This window comes from Hylobates moloch, unplaced genomic scaffold (assembly GCF_009828535.3).
Source record: "Hylobates moloch isolate HMO894 unplaced genomic scaffold, HMol_V3 SCAFFOLD_11, whole genome shotgun sequence".
NCBI lineage: Eukaryota > Metazoa > Chordata > Mammalia > Primates > Hylobatidae > Hylobates > Hylobates moloch.
The window spans coordinates 101,492,108-101,506,882 of NW_026652286.1; the positions used below are offsets into that span (position 1 = coordinate 101,492,108).

At 45.2% G+C, this 14,775-nt stretch overlaps 1 protein-coding gene across 1 annotated transcript in view; it reads left to right on the forward strand.

The window, feature by feature from the left end:
• FLI1 (Fli-1 proto-oncogene, ETS transcription factor) overlaps positions 1-14,775 on the forward strand; it is a 119,508-nt gene that overhangs the window by 83,135 nt on the left and 21,598 nt on the right. Inside the window, exon 5 of the mRNA XM_032167874.2 lies at positions 5,082-5,147. Within this exon, the coding sequence (XP_032023765.1) occupies positions 5,082-5,147 (66 nt within the window). The remainder of the gene's footprint in view (positions 1-5,081; positions 5,148-14,775) is intronic.

Below are 14,775 nucleotides of genomic sequence, written 5' to 3' on the forward strand. Positions count from 1 at the left end.
TTCAGGCGCAGGGCCGCTGGGGGGAGTTTGCGCATGTCTGGGAGCCCCGAGGCCCCGGGGGGAGGCGGGGAGGCGGGAAGAAAAAGAGCCTTTTTTAAATTTTACAAACAAGTTGGTTTTGTATGTCAATCGGGGTCTGACCTGGAAAAAATACTAAGAAACTGCGTCTTCAAACAGTGGCTGCTCAAAAGAATGAAATATACTGCGCGACCGGGAGACCACAGAAAAGGTGCCCATCTTGATTCCCATTTTTAATTTAAACTTTAATGGAAAACACATTTTGCGTTTTGTGGTCTTCCCACCTGCGGCCTCTGATGGTCGGGCAGAGGTTTTGGGTCTGGGCAATTAAGCTGGTGCAATCTTATCACTTCCAGGCCTGGGTTTGACCGGTGAAGGAGAACAGATTTCCAGCTGAACAAAAGGCCAGGTTTCCCTGGACTCCGTAGTCAGCCAGGATTGTTGTTGAAAGAGCCCAGAGCCTTACACCCTCCCGCTCCTGCACACTCAGCCACAGCTGTTGATATAGCAGTGCAGCCCAGAGAAAAGGGAGACCTGGACTCCATAGGCTGGCTGTGAGGGGGCACTGGTGAATTCTATGGTCACAGCGAGGCAGGAGACAAAGGCTTTGGCACTGGGACTCTTGCGTCCCCTGGCCCAGGTGTCCCCGATGAAAAGCAGGTTCGGTTGAGGGAATGTGAAGCAGCAGAAACCGTGATTGCTGGGGTTCTACCCCACACCTGCAAAGCCTCACACTGCTCACTCCCCTCTCCTTTACAGATCCAGATACTGTCTCTAGCAGCAGATGGATTCAAACATGGAATGGCAAATGATCTTTTCCCCATGCTTGCACTTTGGGAAGGCCATTCTATTCTCAGCAGGAGCTACTTTATGCTTTTTAGAGCAAAAATGCCCCAATAAATAGATATATGTATATGCATATACACTATATACAAATATATACATACAAACACACATACAGAAACTTACAAATAACCAAGTAGGCAAATCTTATACTTCAGTTTGAACTGAAGTATAATGCAGAGAGAAGTGCAAAAATCATTAAGTGCGCTACATGACGTGAATCCACCCACTCGCATAAGCACCTCCCAGGCCAAGGAGTAGAATTTCAGCCCCCTGTACCCTCTCTCCACCCCACAACCACTTCCTCCACAAAACTAACCACCACCCTGCCTCCCAACCCCATAGGTGAGTTTTACCTCTTTCTTTTTTTTTTTTTTTTTTGAGACGGAGTCTCACTCTGTCTCCCAGGCTGGAGTGCAGTGGCGCGATCTCCGCTCACTGCAAGCTCTGCCTCCCGGGTTCACACTATTCTCCTGCCTCAGCCTCTCCGAGTAGCTGGGACTACAGGCGCCCGCCACCACGCCCGGCTAAATTTTTTTGTATTTTTAGTAGAGACGCTTGTAATCCCAGCACTTTGGGAGGCCGAGGCGGGCGGATCATGAGGTCAGGAGATCGAGACCACGGTGAAACCTCGTCTCTACTAAAAATACAAAGAGTTTTACCTCTTTCTACGATTTAGCCTGGAGGCGGTGGGGGTCTGCCAGATTGAGGACAGGTTTTGTGGATAGACCAGGATGGGGCTCCTGCCTCCTGCACCCTCTGGCTGTGTGATCCTGGGAAAATAATATGACTTCGCTGAATGTTGCTCCTTTCATCTGTAGAAAGGAATAAGGGAATGCTGGCTCTGCGTGGCTTATGCAAGGACTAAGTGAGAATAGATGGAAAGCGTCTGGCACACCGTGCATGTTCAGGGAGCATTGCATACCCCCCTCTTCATCATGGCCTGTTTACCCTGATATGCTGGTATCAGGAAGGAGGGGGAGCTCAGCAGCACAGGCCTGTGGCAGGGTCAGGCCAGAAAGAGCCTCAAGGCAGGAGAAAGCAGTCCAAAGCCACAGAGAGGGAGGCCGGGCTCCAGGAGGACCTGCCTGCTTCAGAAAACAGAGCCTGGGGAGCTGATGAAGTAGAAATCGGAGAAGAGGAGGGAATCTGGGTCCCTTGGGAGAGAGGCCAGATGCCCCCAACCAGCCCCTCCTTGGGGAAGGCAGCCTCTCCCTCCAGGAGTGAAACTTGAACCAAGAACAATCTTTAGGGCAAAATCCTTTTCCTAGGTTGCCATGAAATAGGTATTTCATGCAAGCTTTGGAGAGGTCAAATGACCCTTTCTCTCGGCTTTCTGGGAGTTTCCTGTGGAATTCATGTGTGCCCAGAGAAGAACTTTCACCAAGGGGGAAATTTAATAAATGTGGTTTATCTAAGGTTCGTGCTTTCGGCTACATCTGCACTAATGACTCAGGCAGTTTGCTCCTCGGAGACCATCATTTTTCTTTATTTGCTCCAGCAGTGGGGTTTCAGCCTGAGGGAGAGAACGTCAGGGACAGAGAGGAAAGCATCCTTGGTCCTACTTCTGGGGTTTTTTTGTATTCCCTCGGAACGTTCGGTTCCATTTCTTCACTTCCTTCCAGTCGTGCCGGATTGTTTCTTATTGCAGCAGAACCCATTCATAACTTTAATCAGAGGACAAGACTAACGCTCAGTAAACGCATGTATAAAGAGAACTATTGTATGTAATTGCGACATCTGTGGGAGAAAGGATGTAAAAATAGTAACGATCATGGCTAGCATTCATGGAACACTTATGAGCCAAGGTCCATTCTGAGCACATTACATGCATTATTTGATTTAATCTTCACAATGCCATTAAGTGGTGTTAGCCCATTTTACAGATGAGAAACTGGTGGCTCAAAGAGATGAGGGAAATCAGTGGAGGGCACAAAGCTAGTCAGTGATAAGAGGCAGGTCTAATTTTAAACTCTCATTTGCTTGATAAACATACAGTCGTGCTTGGCTTCATGATGGGGATAGTTCATCTTCATGTGAATACCACAAAATGTATTACACAAACCCACATGGCATAGCCTACTACACACCGAGGCTGTATGCTACAGCCTGTGGCTCCTAGCTCGCTAAGCTCTATAGCATGTTATTGTACTGAATATAGTAGACAACTGTAGCACAATGGCAAATATTTGTGCATCTAAACATTTAAAAGATACAGTAAAAATACACTATTACTGCTGTCATATATGTGGTCCATCTTTGCCCAAAACATCATTTTTTGGTGCGTGACTATTAGCAGGAACTTGTCCCAGCCTTACTTTGTCATTGATATTCTTGAAAATGGAATAACTAAATGTAGCTGGCTCTTGGATGTTTCATTCATGTGACGGTCTCGTTTCTAAAATGGCATCCACATAGCCACACTTTGGCATACAGCGGGCTCAGTACCACCCCTGTCATCCCTCTCCTTGTTTTCATCTGGAGCTGCAGAGCTAGAACTAACAGTCATGTTCTAGGCAGTTGGACAAGTCTTATAAAATTCTCTTCCTCAGCCAGGCACGGTGGCTCACGCCTGTAATCCTAGCACTTTGGCAGGCCAAGGCAGGCAGATCACCTGAGGTCAGGATTTCAAGACCAGCCTAACCAACATGCAGAAACCCCGTCTCTACTAAAAATACAAAATTAGCCGAGCATGTTGAGGCATGCCTGTAATCCCAGCTACTGGGGAAGCGGAGGCAGAGAATTGCTTGAACCCAGGAGGCGGAGGTTGCAGTGAGCTGAGATCGCACCATTGCACTCCAGCCTGGGCAACAAGAGCGAAACTCCGTTTCAAATAAATAAATAAATAAATTATCTTCCTCATCGTCTGGCTTGGGTAGTGAACGCATTTTCTCTGAGGCACACAACCAAACGCCCACAGCTGGGTGAGGCAGCAGCTCCATTTCTGCATCCCTTCCATGACTGGAGACTAAAAATAGGAGTGTCTGACAGCCCATTCCCACCCCTGGCACCCCAGCCAGTCCACTCGGCCACAGGGAGCAGGGAAAAGGGTTGTTTAGAAGAATTTTCTTAACCTCGAACACGTGTGTTGAGCTTATGGTGTGTTTTGTAAAAGCAGATCCCAGCCTTCGTTTCGAGGGCTCTTTAAAATTTCCTTAGGAGAAGCTCAAAGAGAATGGCAAAAATGCCTAAGTTTCACAAAATACAACCTCGAATTCACTTTAAACAAAGGAAAAATTCTAGTTTTAGGAAAGAAGGGAGAATATGTTTTACATGTAACAACAACAACAAATTGTTTTTTCAAAGTGCTGGGTACAGAAGAGGTATGCATTGAAGTTTAATTTTAAAAGACTGGATATCAGCATTCTGAGATTGCAGAAAATTCAATGCGTGACTCCTCAGGTTCAGTGCGTGCTCTTAGACATAGGTGAAGGGAAGCAAAAGTTCCTACTGGAATACTACCACTCACCTCCTTCCCAACTCCCAGTGCCCCCTCCACCAGTAACGTACCAGTGCACCTTACCCTCACCTGTGAAAGGACCCGTATGTACGTAAACCCAGAGGATACCACAGCAGGAAGGGGTGATACTGGCTTCTCCACCAGGCCATGGCAAACTACAAGCTGCAGGCCAAATCTGGCCAAAAGTGGCCCAAGGACAAAACAAAACAAAAACTAAGAAGACTGTGCAACAGAGACTGTAGTTAGCCTATAAAGCCAAAATATTTACTATCTCCTTTTGATAGAAGAAGTCTGCCAACCTCTGCTCTAGTTCAAGAAAAAAAATCAAAATCTAGACATGTCAAGTCACCCACCAACTGTCACATGGTGAGTTAATAACAACTGAAACAGACCTGGGTTTACTGATTCTCACTGCTGTGTTCCTATCATGACTATGGCACAGACCACAGCGCTTCAGAACTATGAATATGGCAGCTTAGGGGTCATGGTGTTTGTTTCCCCAGAGAGCATTTCATTCCAATGTATTCTGTCTCTTTACTCCATAAGTAATTATAGTTATTAAGTAATAAAGCTATTACAGGCCTGTATGATTGTCTCCAACCAAATGGATTCCATTCGCTTTTCCTTTCTTTCCAGGAGTCCTCTGTCCCTCTTCCCCTCTCTCCATCTCTTTCCCTTTCCACTCCCTCCTCATGTCATCTCCTACTCTTGATCTCAGAAGAACATTTTGGTTATAACCTGTTTATGTTTTGCCTCTCAGGTTCGCTGCTGGCCTATAATACAACCTCCCACACAGACCAGTCCTCACGACTGAGTGTCAAAGAAGGTAAGTTTGTTCTTTTGTGCACTTAAAATTTTCTTCTGTACCAGACATGACACAGTCCCATGCTGTTAAGGTTGTTGCAGAAAACCAGCTTGCTTGTTCCACTCAACTTTTCCTAGCGTACAAAGACAAGAAGCCAAAGATTTTCACCACTTGTGCTACCAGTTGCAAAAATACAGTAAAGAAAGTTTTACAGTATCTTGTAATAATATCACAAAGATACAACTTGAAGTTGTCACTCCATGCAGGAAAACATGTTACTTTTAGAAAAAAATGAATGCTGCTTACTTTCAAAGTTGAAAGTTGGGAGTTTTCTCTGATGAAAATAATGAAATGAAGAGTTCAAGGTTTCCAGCATGTCTACCTTTAAAGGTTTTTTTCCTAAGAAATTTTAGCAGCCGGTCATGGTGGCTCACACCTGTAATCCCAGCACTTTGGGGGACCGAAGTGGGTGGATCACTTTGAAGCCCAGCCTGGCCAACATGGCAAAACCCCCATCTCAGCTAAAAATACAAAAATTAGCCAGGTGTGATGGCAGGTACCTGTAATCCCAGCTATTCAGGAGGCTGAGACATGAGAATCACTTGAACCCAGGAGGCAGAGGCTGCAATGAGCCGAGTTCGTGCCACTGCACTCCAGCCTGGGCGACAGAGTGTGACTGTCTCAAAAAAAATTTTAGCGATGTCAATTCATTTTTAAAGTGGTGGCGTAAGGATCTGGTCTGGTCTGGTTTGGTTTGGTTTTGTTGAGAAAGAAAACCGCCTCAGCAAATGATTTTTGCCAGTGAAGATTTTAGTACACGTCACAATAGCATTCCTCAGCGTCTTTATGAAACATCGTGAGGAGTGGTTCAGATACTGTTAGATTTCAGGCATTGAAACAAGTGAATAATTCATAGTACCTGGTTTAAAGGAGAAAAAAATGTGAACAAATAATTATTAGGAACCAGAGAGAGACTGGAAAAAATATTTGTGTGGCATGGCAAAAATTCCACAGACGAGGGGACTTTTGAATAGGAGCTTGAAGAATAATAAGAGTGTGGCAGGCACTCTGTCCTCCTTGGCTCGCTCTCTGTCCCCACTTTTTCTTTAACTCACCCTCCCCAAAATATATAAGAAAGGCAGAAGCTCTCAGGATCAGTTACATATAGTGCAGCACAGCATAACCTTTCAGAGAAATAAAGGCTTTTCTAAGAGAAGAAACCATTTGGCTCAAAATCTGCATAGGGTATGAAGGAAACACAGACCCAAAGACACTAGCTGGGTGTCTTGCCCAAGGTTACAACTTTGATCACACAGCACTTTGTGTTTCCTGTTAACAATTTATAATTTAATAATGACCAGAACATTTAGTGGAAGAATTATACAACATAATGAATCCACTTTTAAACATTTGTGTTTTTCATTTGTTTCCTTCTCTCCCATCCCACCCTGAGCCAGTCCTGTTTCTGCCACTGTTTTTCCTTTCCAAATCAGGTTTCTTGAGTTTTGTCATGAAAACTGAATTTCTATGGATTCATTCTACATTGTGAGTCAGATTTCACTTGACGACCTATTTTAACATGCTGTTGCAAATGTCTGTAAGAGAGAAAATACATTTTAGTGGCAAACGCATTAGAGTGAAGGTCAGGGCACCTTTGGCTTCCTGTGAGAAAATCACTTCAGGCCCTGAACCTCAGTTTCCTGTCAAACGAATGAGAGGAACTCTGTCAGCAAGAGGCCAGCCCTGACTCTGGAGCTCTTGGCTTCTAAGGAGATGACAGGAGCGCTCACATTGCGAGGGCTCAAGAGCCACTGTCCTTTGATTTGTTTTACATACTGAGTTTTATTTCATTTGTGGATAGGGATCCACTTTTTGGAAGGAAAGAAAAAAGAAGGGGAAAAATGACTAGAGGGAGAGAGAGAGAGGGAAGGAAGGGAAGGGAAGGAAGATGGGGAGGGAGGAAAGCAAGGCTATAAGGAAGGGAGGGAGGGAAAGAGGAAGGGAGGGATGGGAGGAACCCTAACCTCTGAACTGCTGAATTTGGATTTTTCTAAGTTTCTCCAACACTTCAGGCTACATCCTGCTACCAATATCAGAATTAGCCAGTGAGGCTCTGAAGCAGAGCTAATGAAATGTTTTCTGATACTGGGCTTCAGATATAGGGTTTAGTTTAGAAACTGGTTTATCCAAGTTGAAATGTGTTGCTAACCATCTCCTCCTCCTCCTCCTCCTCCTCCTCCTGCCTCATTGTTCAGCTGTGTCCTCTACCTGCCACACGCATTTCCTTCCCTTGGCCCTTTTGTGTTTAGGGAGGACATTTGTAACACTGCTGGCTCATTCAGGCTTATGGCAGGAGCAGCTCCCTCTTGCTGGGTAGCAACCCCTCTTCTGAAATGAATTAACTGTAGTATCCAGGCAAACGCATGCTGCCAGGACCTCATTCAGGTGGTGCCGGCATTTATCTCCCAACATCGGGCCTGGCCCTCTAGAGACGATTAAGCTTGCGCTTTGCAGGTGCATCTTTTGTCCCCAGTAAAGCTCTCCACTTGAGCTGCCTTGCTCCTCTATGCCTTCCCCTTGTGAGGTGGTCTGAATCTGTCTGAACGACCCATCAAGCCACAAAACAAAGTACATTAGCAAGACAAAGCTAACCAAGCCCTCCCTCTCTCCCTCCCTGCCTCCTCCCCACCTCTCACTGGCTCTCCTGCTCTGCTCTAATCACTATCTATTAGCTATTAGAAGACATCAGGCAACCTTGGCTCCATCTTCTTTGAATAAGACACACACAGCCCCAAACAAACCCAGACTTCATCAAGAGCACCAGAGCTGTGTGTGTGTGTGTGTGTGTGTCTGTGTGTGTGAGTGCACACTGGTGCAGTCCACAAAGGGCAGGTGCTGGCATTAAACACAAAGCAAAGAAGTTGAGGAGATGCTGTCTATTAATGTGTCTTCAAAGCACTTATCAAATTAGAATGGCTTTTTGCTTTAAAATTGTATAATCACCCTTCCAGCTTATCTCTTGAAAATGGCTGCAATCTCTAGGGGTTATTTGTGCCCAGGAAGTAAGACTAGATTTTAAAAATTAATTTAGAACAATCTTGAAGCCCCTTTAAATTAAATATTCTATGGACATGGATTGGATCCAGCTAGAGCAGTTATGCTCTACCTTTAGTTTATCAAGGCTAAGGCACTTAAAAGAATAAACTAGGATAAAAGCTATTGTTATCCATTTACAATAGTAGCCACAACTGTCATCTATAAAGGGTTTTGGAATATATCAGACACCTTCACATACTTTGCTTTGGAGCCTTGCACTGGGTCTTTGAAGTAGATATTATTATCTCTATTTTGCAGACAAAGAAAGTGGGGTTCAGCACTATTAAGTGACTCACTGAAGGGTACACAGCTACTAGATGGCAGAGCAAGGACTCAAACCAGGTTAGAGGATTAGACTAGAACCCCCTCACTTTCTGAGAAATACAGCCTTTCTCTTCCAGCTGCCTTTCTGCAAAAGCAATACCTAGCCTAAATGTAACTTGGGCAAAGATGTGAATGTTTTGCATTACTTGATTTCTGTCCATGCAGTTTTCCCACTATCAGCTCCATCTTCATCCATAAACTCTTCTCTCCTTCCAAAGATGAACCAATACACAACTTATGCTTGGCATCAGCCCTTAATTCTGACAGCACAGAGAATCACTGGAGAGCTTTCAAAATACTGACTCTAGGACACACTTTGCATGATTGCACTCATAGGAGGTAACTGTCAAGTTTATAGAGCCAGAAGGTAGGTGGTGGTTACCAGGAGTGGCAAGGAGTGGAAATAGGGAGTTAGTGTTTAATGGGTCAGAGTTTCCCTTTGGGAAGATGAGAAGGTTCTGGAGCTGGATGGTGGTAATCGCTGCACAGCATTGTGAACCTACTTAATGCCACTAAATTGTACACTTAAAATGGTTAAAATGGTAAATTTTATGTTACGTATTTTACTAAAATTTTGTAAGTGCAAAAATTAAAATAAAAAAAATACTGATGCCCAAGTGCCAAAAAATGATGCATTAATTCAGCATCTCCAAGGGTGACTCCTGGGCATTGGAAGTGTTTTAGAACTCTCCGGGTTATTCCTATCAGCCAAGCTGCAGCCAAGCTAGAGAAGCCTGCTTTATAGAACAGAGACAAACTAGACAGAAATGAGGCCCATGGTAGAGCTACTCCAGATTTTCTTGGAGGCACACTGGGCAGTTGTCTGGACCCAGATTGTCCTAGAAAAAGAATAGCAGGCCCTACGGGTATATTGATAAAAGTGTAGGTAAGTGAAGAGACTGTACGATCTTGATTAGTTTTTTGTCATTGTCATTGATGACTGATTTTATTGATGCATGATATTACTGATCTTGACAACTGTACATTAGCGCAGCTCAGAAATTTCTTTCTCACATGTCCTCATTCAGTCCTCTGAAAAGTAGATACGGTGTTGGTAACGTGATTTTATAGGAAGGACACTGGGGTTGCAGAAGTTAAGTGGCCTTTTCAAGCCTATGAGAGTCCTGGAGCCAGGGCTACTGACTTTCCACACCTCGTTCTCTCCAGTCCTCCAGGCTGCAGATGTGCGTGTGTCTGCCCTGGTCCCAGGTCAGAGCTTCACTTTGTTTTTCTGGGCAAACCCTGCCAGAGGCCTTCCCAGCACACTCAGCTGGCCCAGCAGCGTGCAAGAATCAGCACATCTCCTCCTCAGAGCTTCTTTGCATGCCTAAGCCCTCATTTCCTTAGTTCCTCATGCTGAATCTGTTTAAATACCTCTGACTTTCCAAAAGACAGAGGATATTGAGTTCCTTGTTTATTAACTCTTGGAACTCATCAACCAGCCAAGGGCCTGTGGAGCATTGAGCTTCCAGCCCCAGCCTGGAGCCTTTCAGGACTGCCATTGAATGCGGAAACCGAAAACCGCAGCCCCACTGCAGGCGGAATGGCCATCTCCAGCCATTGCCTTGGCTAATGGATAAAAAGTCTGTCGGCTTGCATGCTAAGTATGGAAAAGAGAGGGGAGAAACTACCTTTCTGTGTCCCTTAGAGTGAAATGCCTGGCTGGTGCTGAAGCCCATGTTAACGAGAGGCTGGCTTCTCTCCAGGAGAGTCCTAGGTGGCAGGAGCCGTGCACATGGTAACAACAGCATTTTGGCAGCCCGGTAGGGTTTGCCAAGCACGTTCCTATCCATTATCCCGTTTGTGCCCTCTGGTGCCACCACCATGAGATGACCAGGCTGGTGGTATTGTTATCCCCCTTCTGTAGATAATGAAAACAAGGCACAGAGAGATTTCAGGGTTCCTTAGAAGGCACCCAGGTGGTGAAGCAGAACGAGACTCAAGTCTGGGCCTTTGGTGTGTTCTGTCCTTCCTCTAGGCTGCTTCTGGAATCATTATCTCAGCATACTTGATTCAAGCATCTGACAACATCTTAAGGATTCTTTAATACTCTCAACTTACCTAAGGTGGGCATTGGTCTCCTATTTCAGCATTATAGCATACTGATTAAAAACTCGGGCTCTGGACTCAGACTGTGACCTGGACAAGGTGCTTACACTTTTCTGCCTCAGTTTCCTCATGTATAAATGAGGATAATTGTAGTGCCCCTTCAGGGGTGATGTAAAACTCATAAATCAGCACAGTGTCTGACACACCAATAAGTGCTCAATAAAAGTTATAATAAGGATAGTAAATTGTTATTCTAATTTATTATAGTAAAAATCATAGTAGTAATTAACATTATTATTGAAAGCTAATTACATTTTTTTTTTTTTTTTTTTTTTGAGATGGAGTCTCGCTCTGTCGCCCAGGCTGGAGTGCAGTGGCGTGATCTCGGCTCACTGCGAGCTCCGCCTCCCGGATTCACGCCATTCTCCTGCCTCAGCCTCCTGAGTAGCTGGGACTACAGGCACACGCCACCACACCTAGCTAATTTTTTTTTGTATTTTTAGTAGAGACGAGGTTTCACCGTGTTAGCCAGGATGGTCTCGACCTCCTGACCTCGTGATCCACCCACCTTGGCCTCCTAATTACAGTATCCCAGCCGCTAATTGCAATATTTTTGAGGGTTTACCAGATGTTAACACCATACCAAGGGTTGTGAAGGATACTATACATAGATAGCCAAGCTGCTTTAAAACTTATTAGGGGGCCGGGCACGGTGGCTCATGCCTGTAATCCCTGCACTTTGGGAGGCCAAGGTGGGCAGATCACCTGAGGTCAGAAGTTCGAAACCAGCTTGGCCAACATGGTGAAACCCCATCTCTACTAAAAATAAAAAATTAGTCAGGTGTGGTGGCATGTGTCTGTAGTCCCAGCTACCCGGGAGGCTGAGGCAGGAGAATTGCTTGAACCCAGGAGGCAGAGGTTGCAGTGAGCCAAGATCACACCACTGCACTCCAGCCTGGGTGACAGAGTGAGACTCTGTCTCAAAAAACAAAGCAAAAAAACAACTATTTAGGGAGACACACCTATGAAATATGAAGGAAATATAAAACTGCATGTAATCAAAATACAACAATGCATGCTACACACAAGAAATTTTCTGAGTGTAATGAAGAGATGGAAAATCATTAATGTTCAAGCCGAACATCTTCTCCAAATCCCTTATAGAACAGAAGAGATCTGAGGCCAGAGAAGGTGTGGACCTAGCCACGGTCACACAGAGAGTGAAGACAAATATATACATTTATTCCTATGTAGGCAGATATTATAGATACATGGTACCTTCGTCAGGAATGGACCTAAATTCTGTGATTCATGCTCTCCTCCATTCATTCATTTCTTTCTTATGGAGAATCTTCTCTGCATAGAATACCAGGCTGAGCCCTGAAACTATGGTAAACACAGCACACTACCTACCCTCAAGCAGGTTCTAGTCAAACAGAGAGACAGACAGCTAAGTAAGTAAGGAACTACTGTGCTTTGGAGTGAGGGCAATTCACATATATTACCACGTCTTTCAATTTTCCCCTGCATTTAGCTCCTATATGGATGTCCTTTATGATTTTAGAGGTCGTAGTAAAAGATGGAGGCCTCTAGCAAGATGCAGCACGGCAGAGCTGGAAATAGATATTGAAGCAAAGGGAAGGAGGAAGGCATCAAGGAAACCAGCATGTTTGCTGGGGTGAGTGTGTGAGTTTTCAAGTTGGGTTTTGGAGACAGGAGCCCAGGTGAGCCCTTGCAGGAATAACTGAGACCTGGGTGTTTGATGTGGGTTTCAGGAAGACAGCCTGGGGTAGAGCCTGTACACCATGGCTTCCTGGAACCTGAAAAACCGGGTGCAGTTAGATGTTTCATTGTGAGACAAGAAGCTCAGTGAAGGAGCTGAGAGTCAAGGACTTGTGTCAAAACCATTGGGCCAGGGAGGGCAGAGTAGGTGGGCATGGAGCTGAAATAAGATTGACCATGAATCCATGATTGTTGAAGCAGGGTGGTGGGGCCTCAGGGTTCACTAGACTTTCCTCTCTATTTTTATATATCTTAGAGATTTTCCATAACTCAAAAAATGCCTCAAGACATCTCTGCCTTATTTCTCCTGGAGAACAGGTTCCCAAGTACGGCATCTTTGTCCCTTGCAATATGCACTGCCTGTGTCAGGCTGATGCGCTCCCGGGTGCAGTACTTGGGAAGGTGGGCATTTGGCAGCCTTGTGTGTGTGTCTGTGCGGGAGGGCGTGAGCTGGTGCTCGGTGTGGAGGTGGGCTGTGTGTGTGTTGCCTTGTAGAGCGCAGCGTATGGGGGCTAGGTCTGGAACATGTGTACCCGAAGGAAAAGGCCTGTAATACTGTGAGGTCATCTCCTGTTATTTTTAGGGAGTAAATAACATCTCTCATGCAGCAGGTTGTGTGGCCCCACAGGCTCCATCTACGTCAGCTCACACACACTTCAAATTGGAGGGTATAGCGGCCTCACGGGAGAGCCTGTGAAGAACATTGTCATTATATGTTCTTCCTTCATGATGAAATGTGCCTTAGCCATTCTTAGCAAAAGCAGGGATGATTGTTTGATGTGTGTGTGTGTGTGCACGCATGTGTGTGTGTTTGTGTGTATGTGTGTGTGTGTGTATGCTGTTTCTGTGGTCCAAAGGCAAGATTTATGCTTATGGGATAGACAGTAGCTTGCTCTCTCTATTTTATTTTTTAAAATCTGTTTTCCTTTGAAATTCCTGAGTTAATGTTCTGTCTGCTTTCTATCTGACCCTCTTCAGAGAGTTGCATTTTTTTTTTCCACGAGAGAGAGATTAAGAGAGAGAGAGACAGAGAGAGAGAGAGAGAAAGAACGAGGGTGACAGAGAGAAACAGAGATCGGGGGAGGAGGGAGAGCGAGAGAACTGGAAACAAAGACTCGTTGTCTCTAAGCTGGAGCAGGCAGGAAACCCCAATCCCTCGGGAATTTAGCCAGCCCGCCCTGTCCTGGAGTCAGACTCCAGCTCTCTGAATTCAATTTGACAGCTTGTCTGGGACACTTTCTAAGTAACCATTATCCTTCCTTTCTCTAAGTAAAAGGACTGTTATTTCTTTTCGTGGGTGTGCTGTGCGAACTGCTATTGCACACGTGTGGCTCACACAGCGACTAGGACACACTTTACTTAAATTATTGGAAACAGTTAGCCCGTTTCCTAAGACAAGTGTAAATTTGTTCCAGGATAATAAGGCAAAAGACTGAGTATCAGTTCACTGCCTTATTAGAGGCGGGCCTATTACATCAGAGGAGGAATTTTGTGTATGTAGGTTTTACTTCTTTGAGGATTCTTTTGAAATAGACACAAACAACAATATCTTCCAATGATCATTCTCCCCAGTTTCTGTGTTAATTGATGAATTATTTTAATTAAACGCATCACCATACACCCCACTGTGGAGGGAACTCAGATGTCCTCAAAGCTACCAGAGGTTGTGCACGCCACGGACACAACTAGGGGTGACCACCTAGAGTTCATAGGAGCCCGCGTTCTGCCTGGGAACAGGGCCATCCTGGGGTTTCTTTTAATTACTCAAACCCAGTTGAGTCACCACCATAACCTGAGGGACTGTAAGGTGATCACCTGCCCTTCAATGTGTTCCTATTGGAAGACCATCCAGATTCAGCTCTGTGGGACCACTAGAGACAAGTTCCAGAACTGTCTGGATCCCCCTGGAGCATAGAGGTGTGATAGTTTTGCTCAGTAATAAAGCTTTGCCCATTTAGGTTCTGACCCAAAGACCTGTCCTTCAAACATGACTTGGTTCCTGTCTACTCTCTCTTCAACCACGCTTTGGAATAATGTTTCCCCATTCTCCCTTTGCTGGGTATACCTTTCATCCATCTCAGTCCCCACCCCCAATCCATATTCTAGGAAACCACGCTCACCCTTTAGGGCCGTGGTCAGATCAGACAGCATCACCTCATTATGGTCTTGTCCACCCTTCCCCAGGATGCTTTGCTTATACCCACTGTTTTACCAATACAGCATTCAATAGATTCCAGCCCAGCAGTCTTCTGTCTTGTGAGATGGGAAGCATCTTGAAGGTAGGGACTATTGGATGGATGGATGGATGAAAATAATAGGCAAAGTACCTTAAACTATTCCCCAGCAGTTTGGTGTAGAACTAACCCTTTGAGATGTTTCTACAAGGTGGATGTTTTGG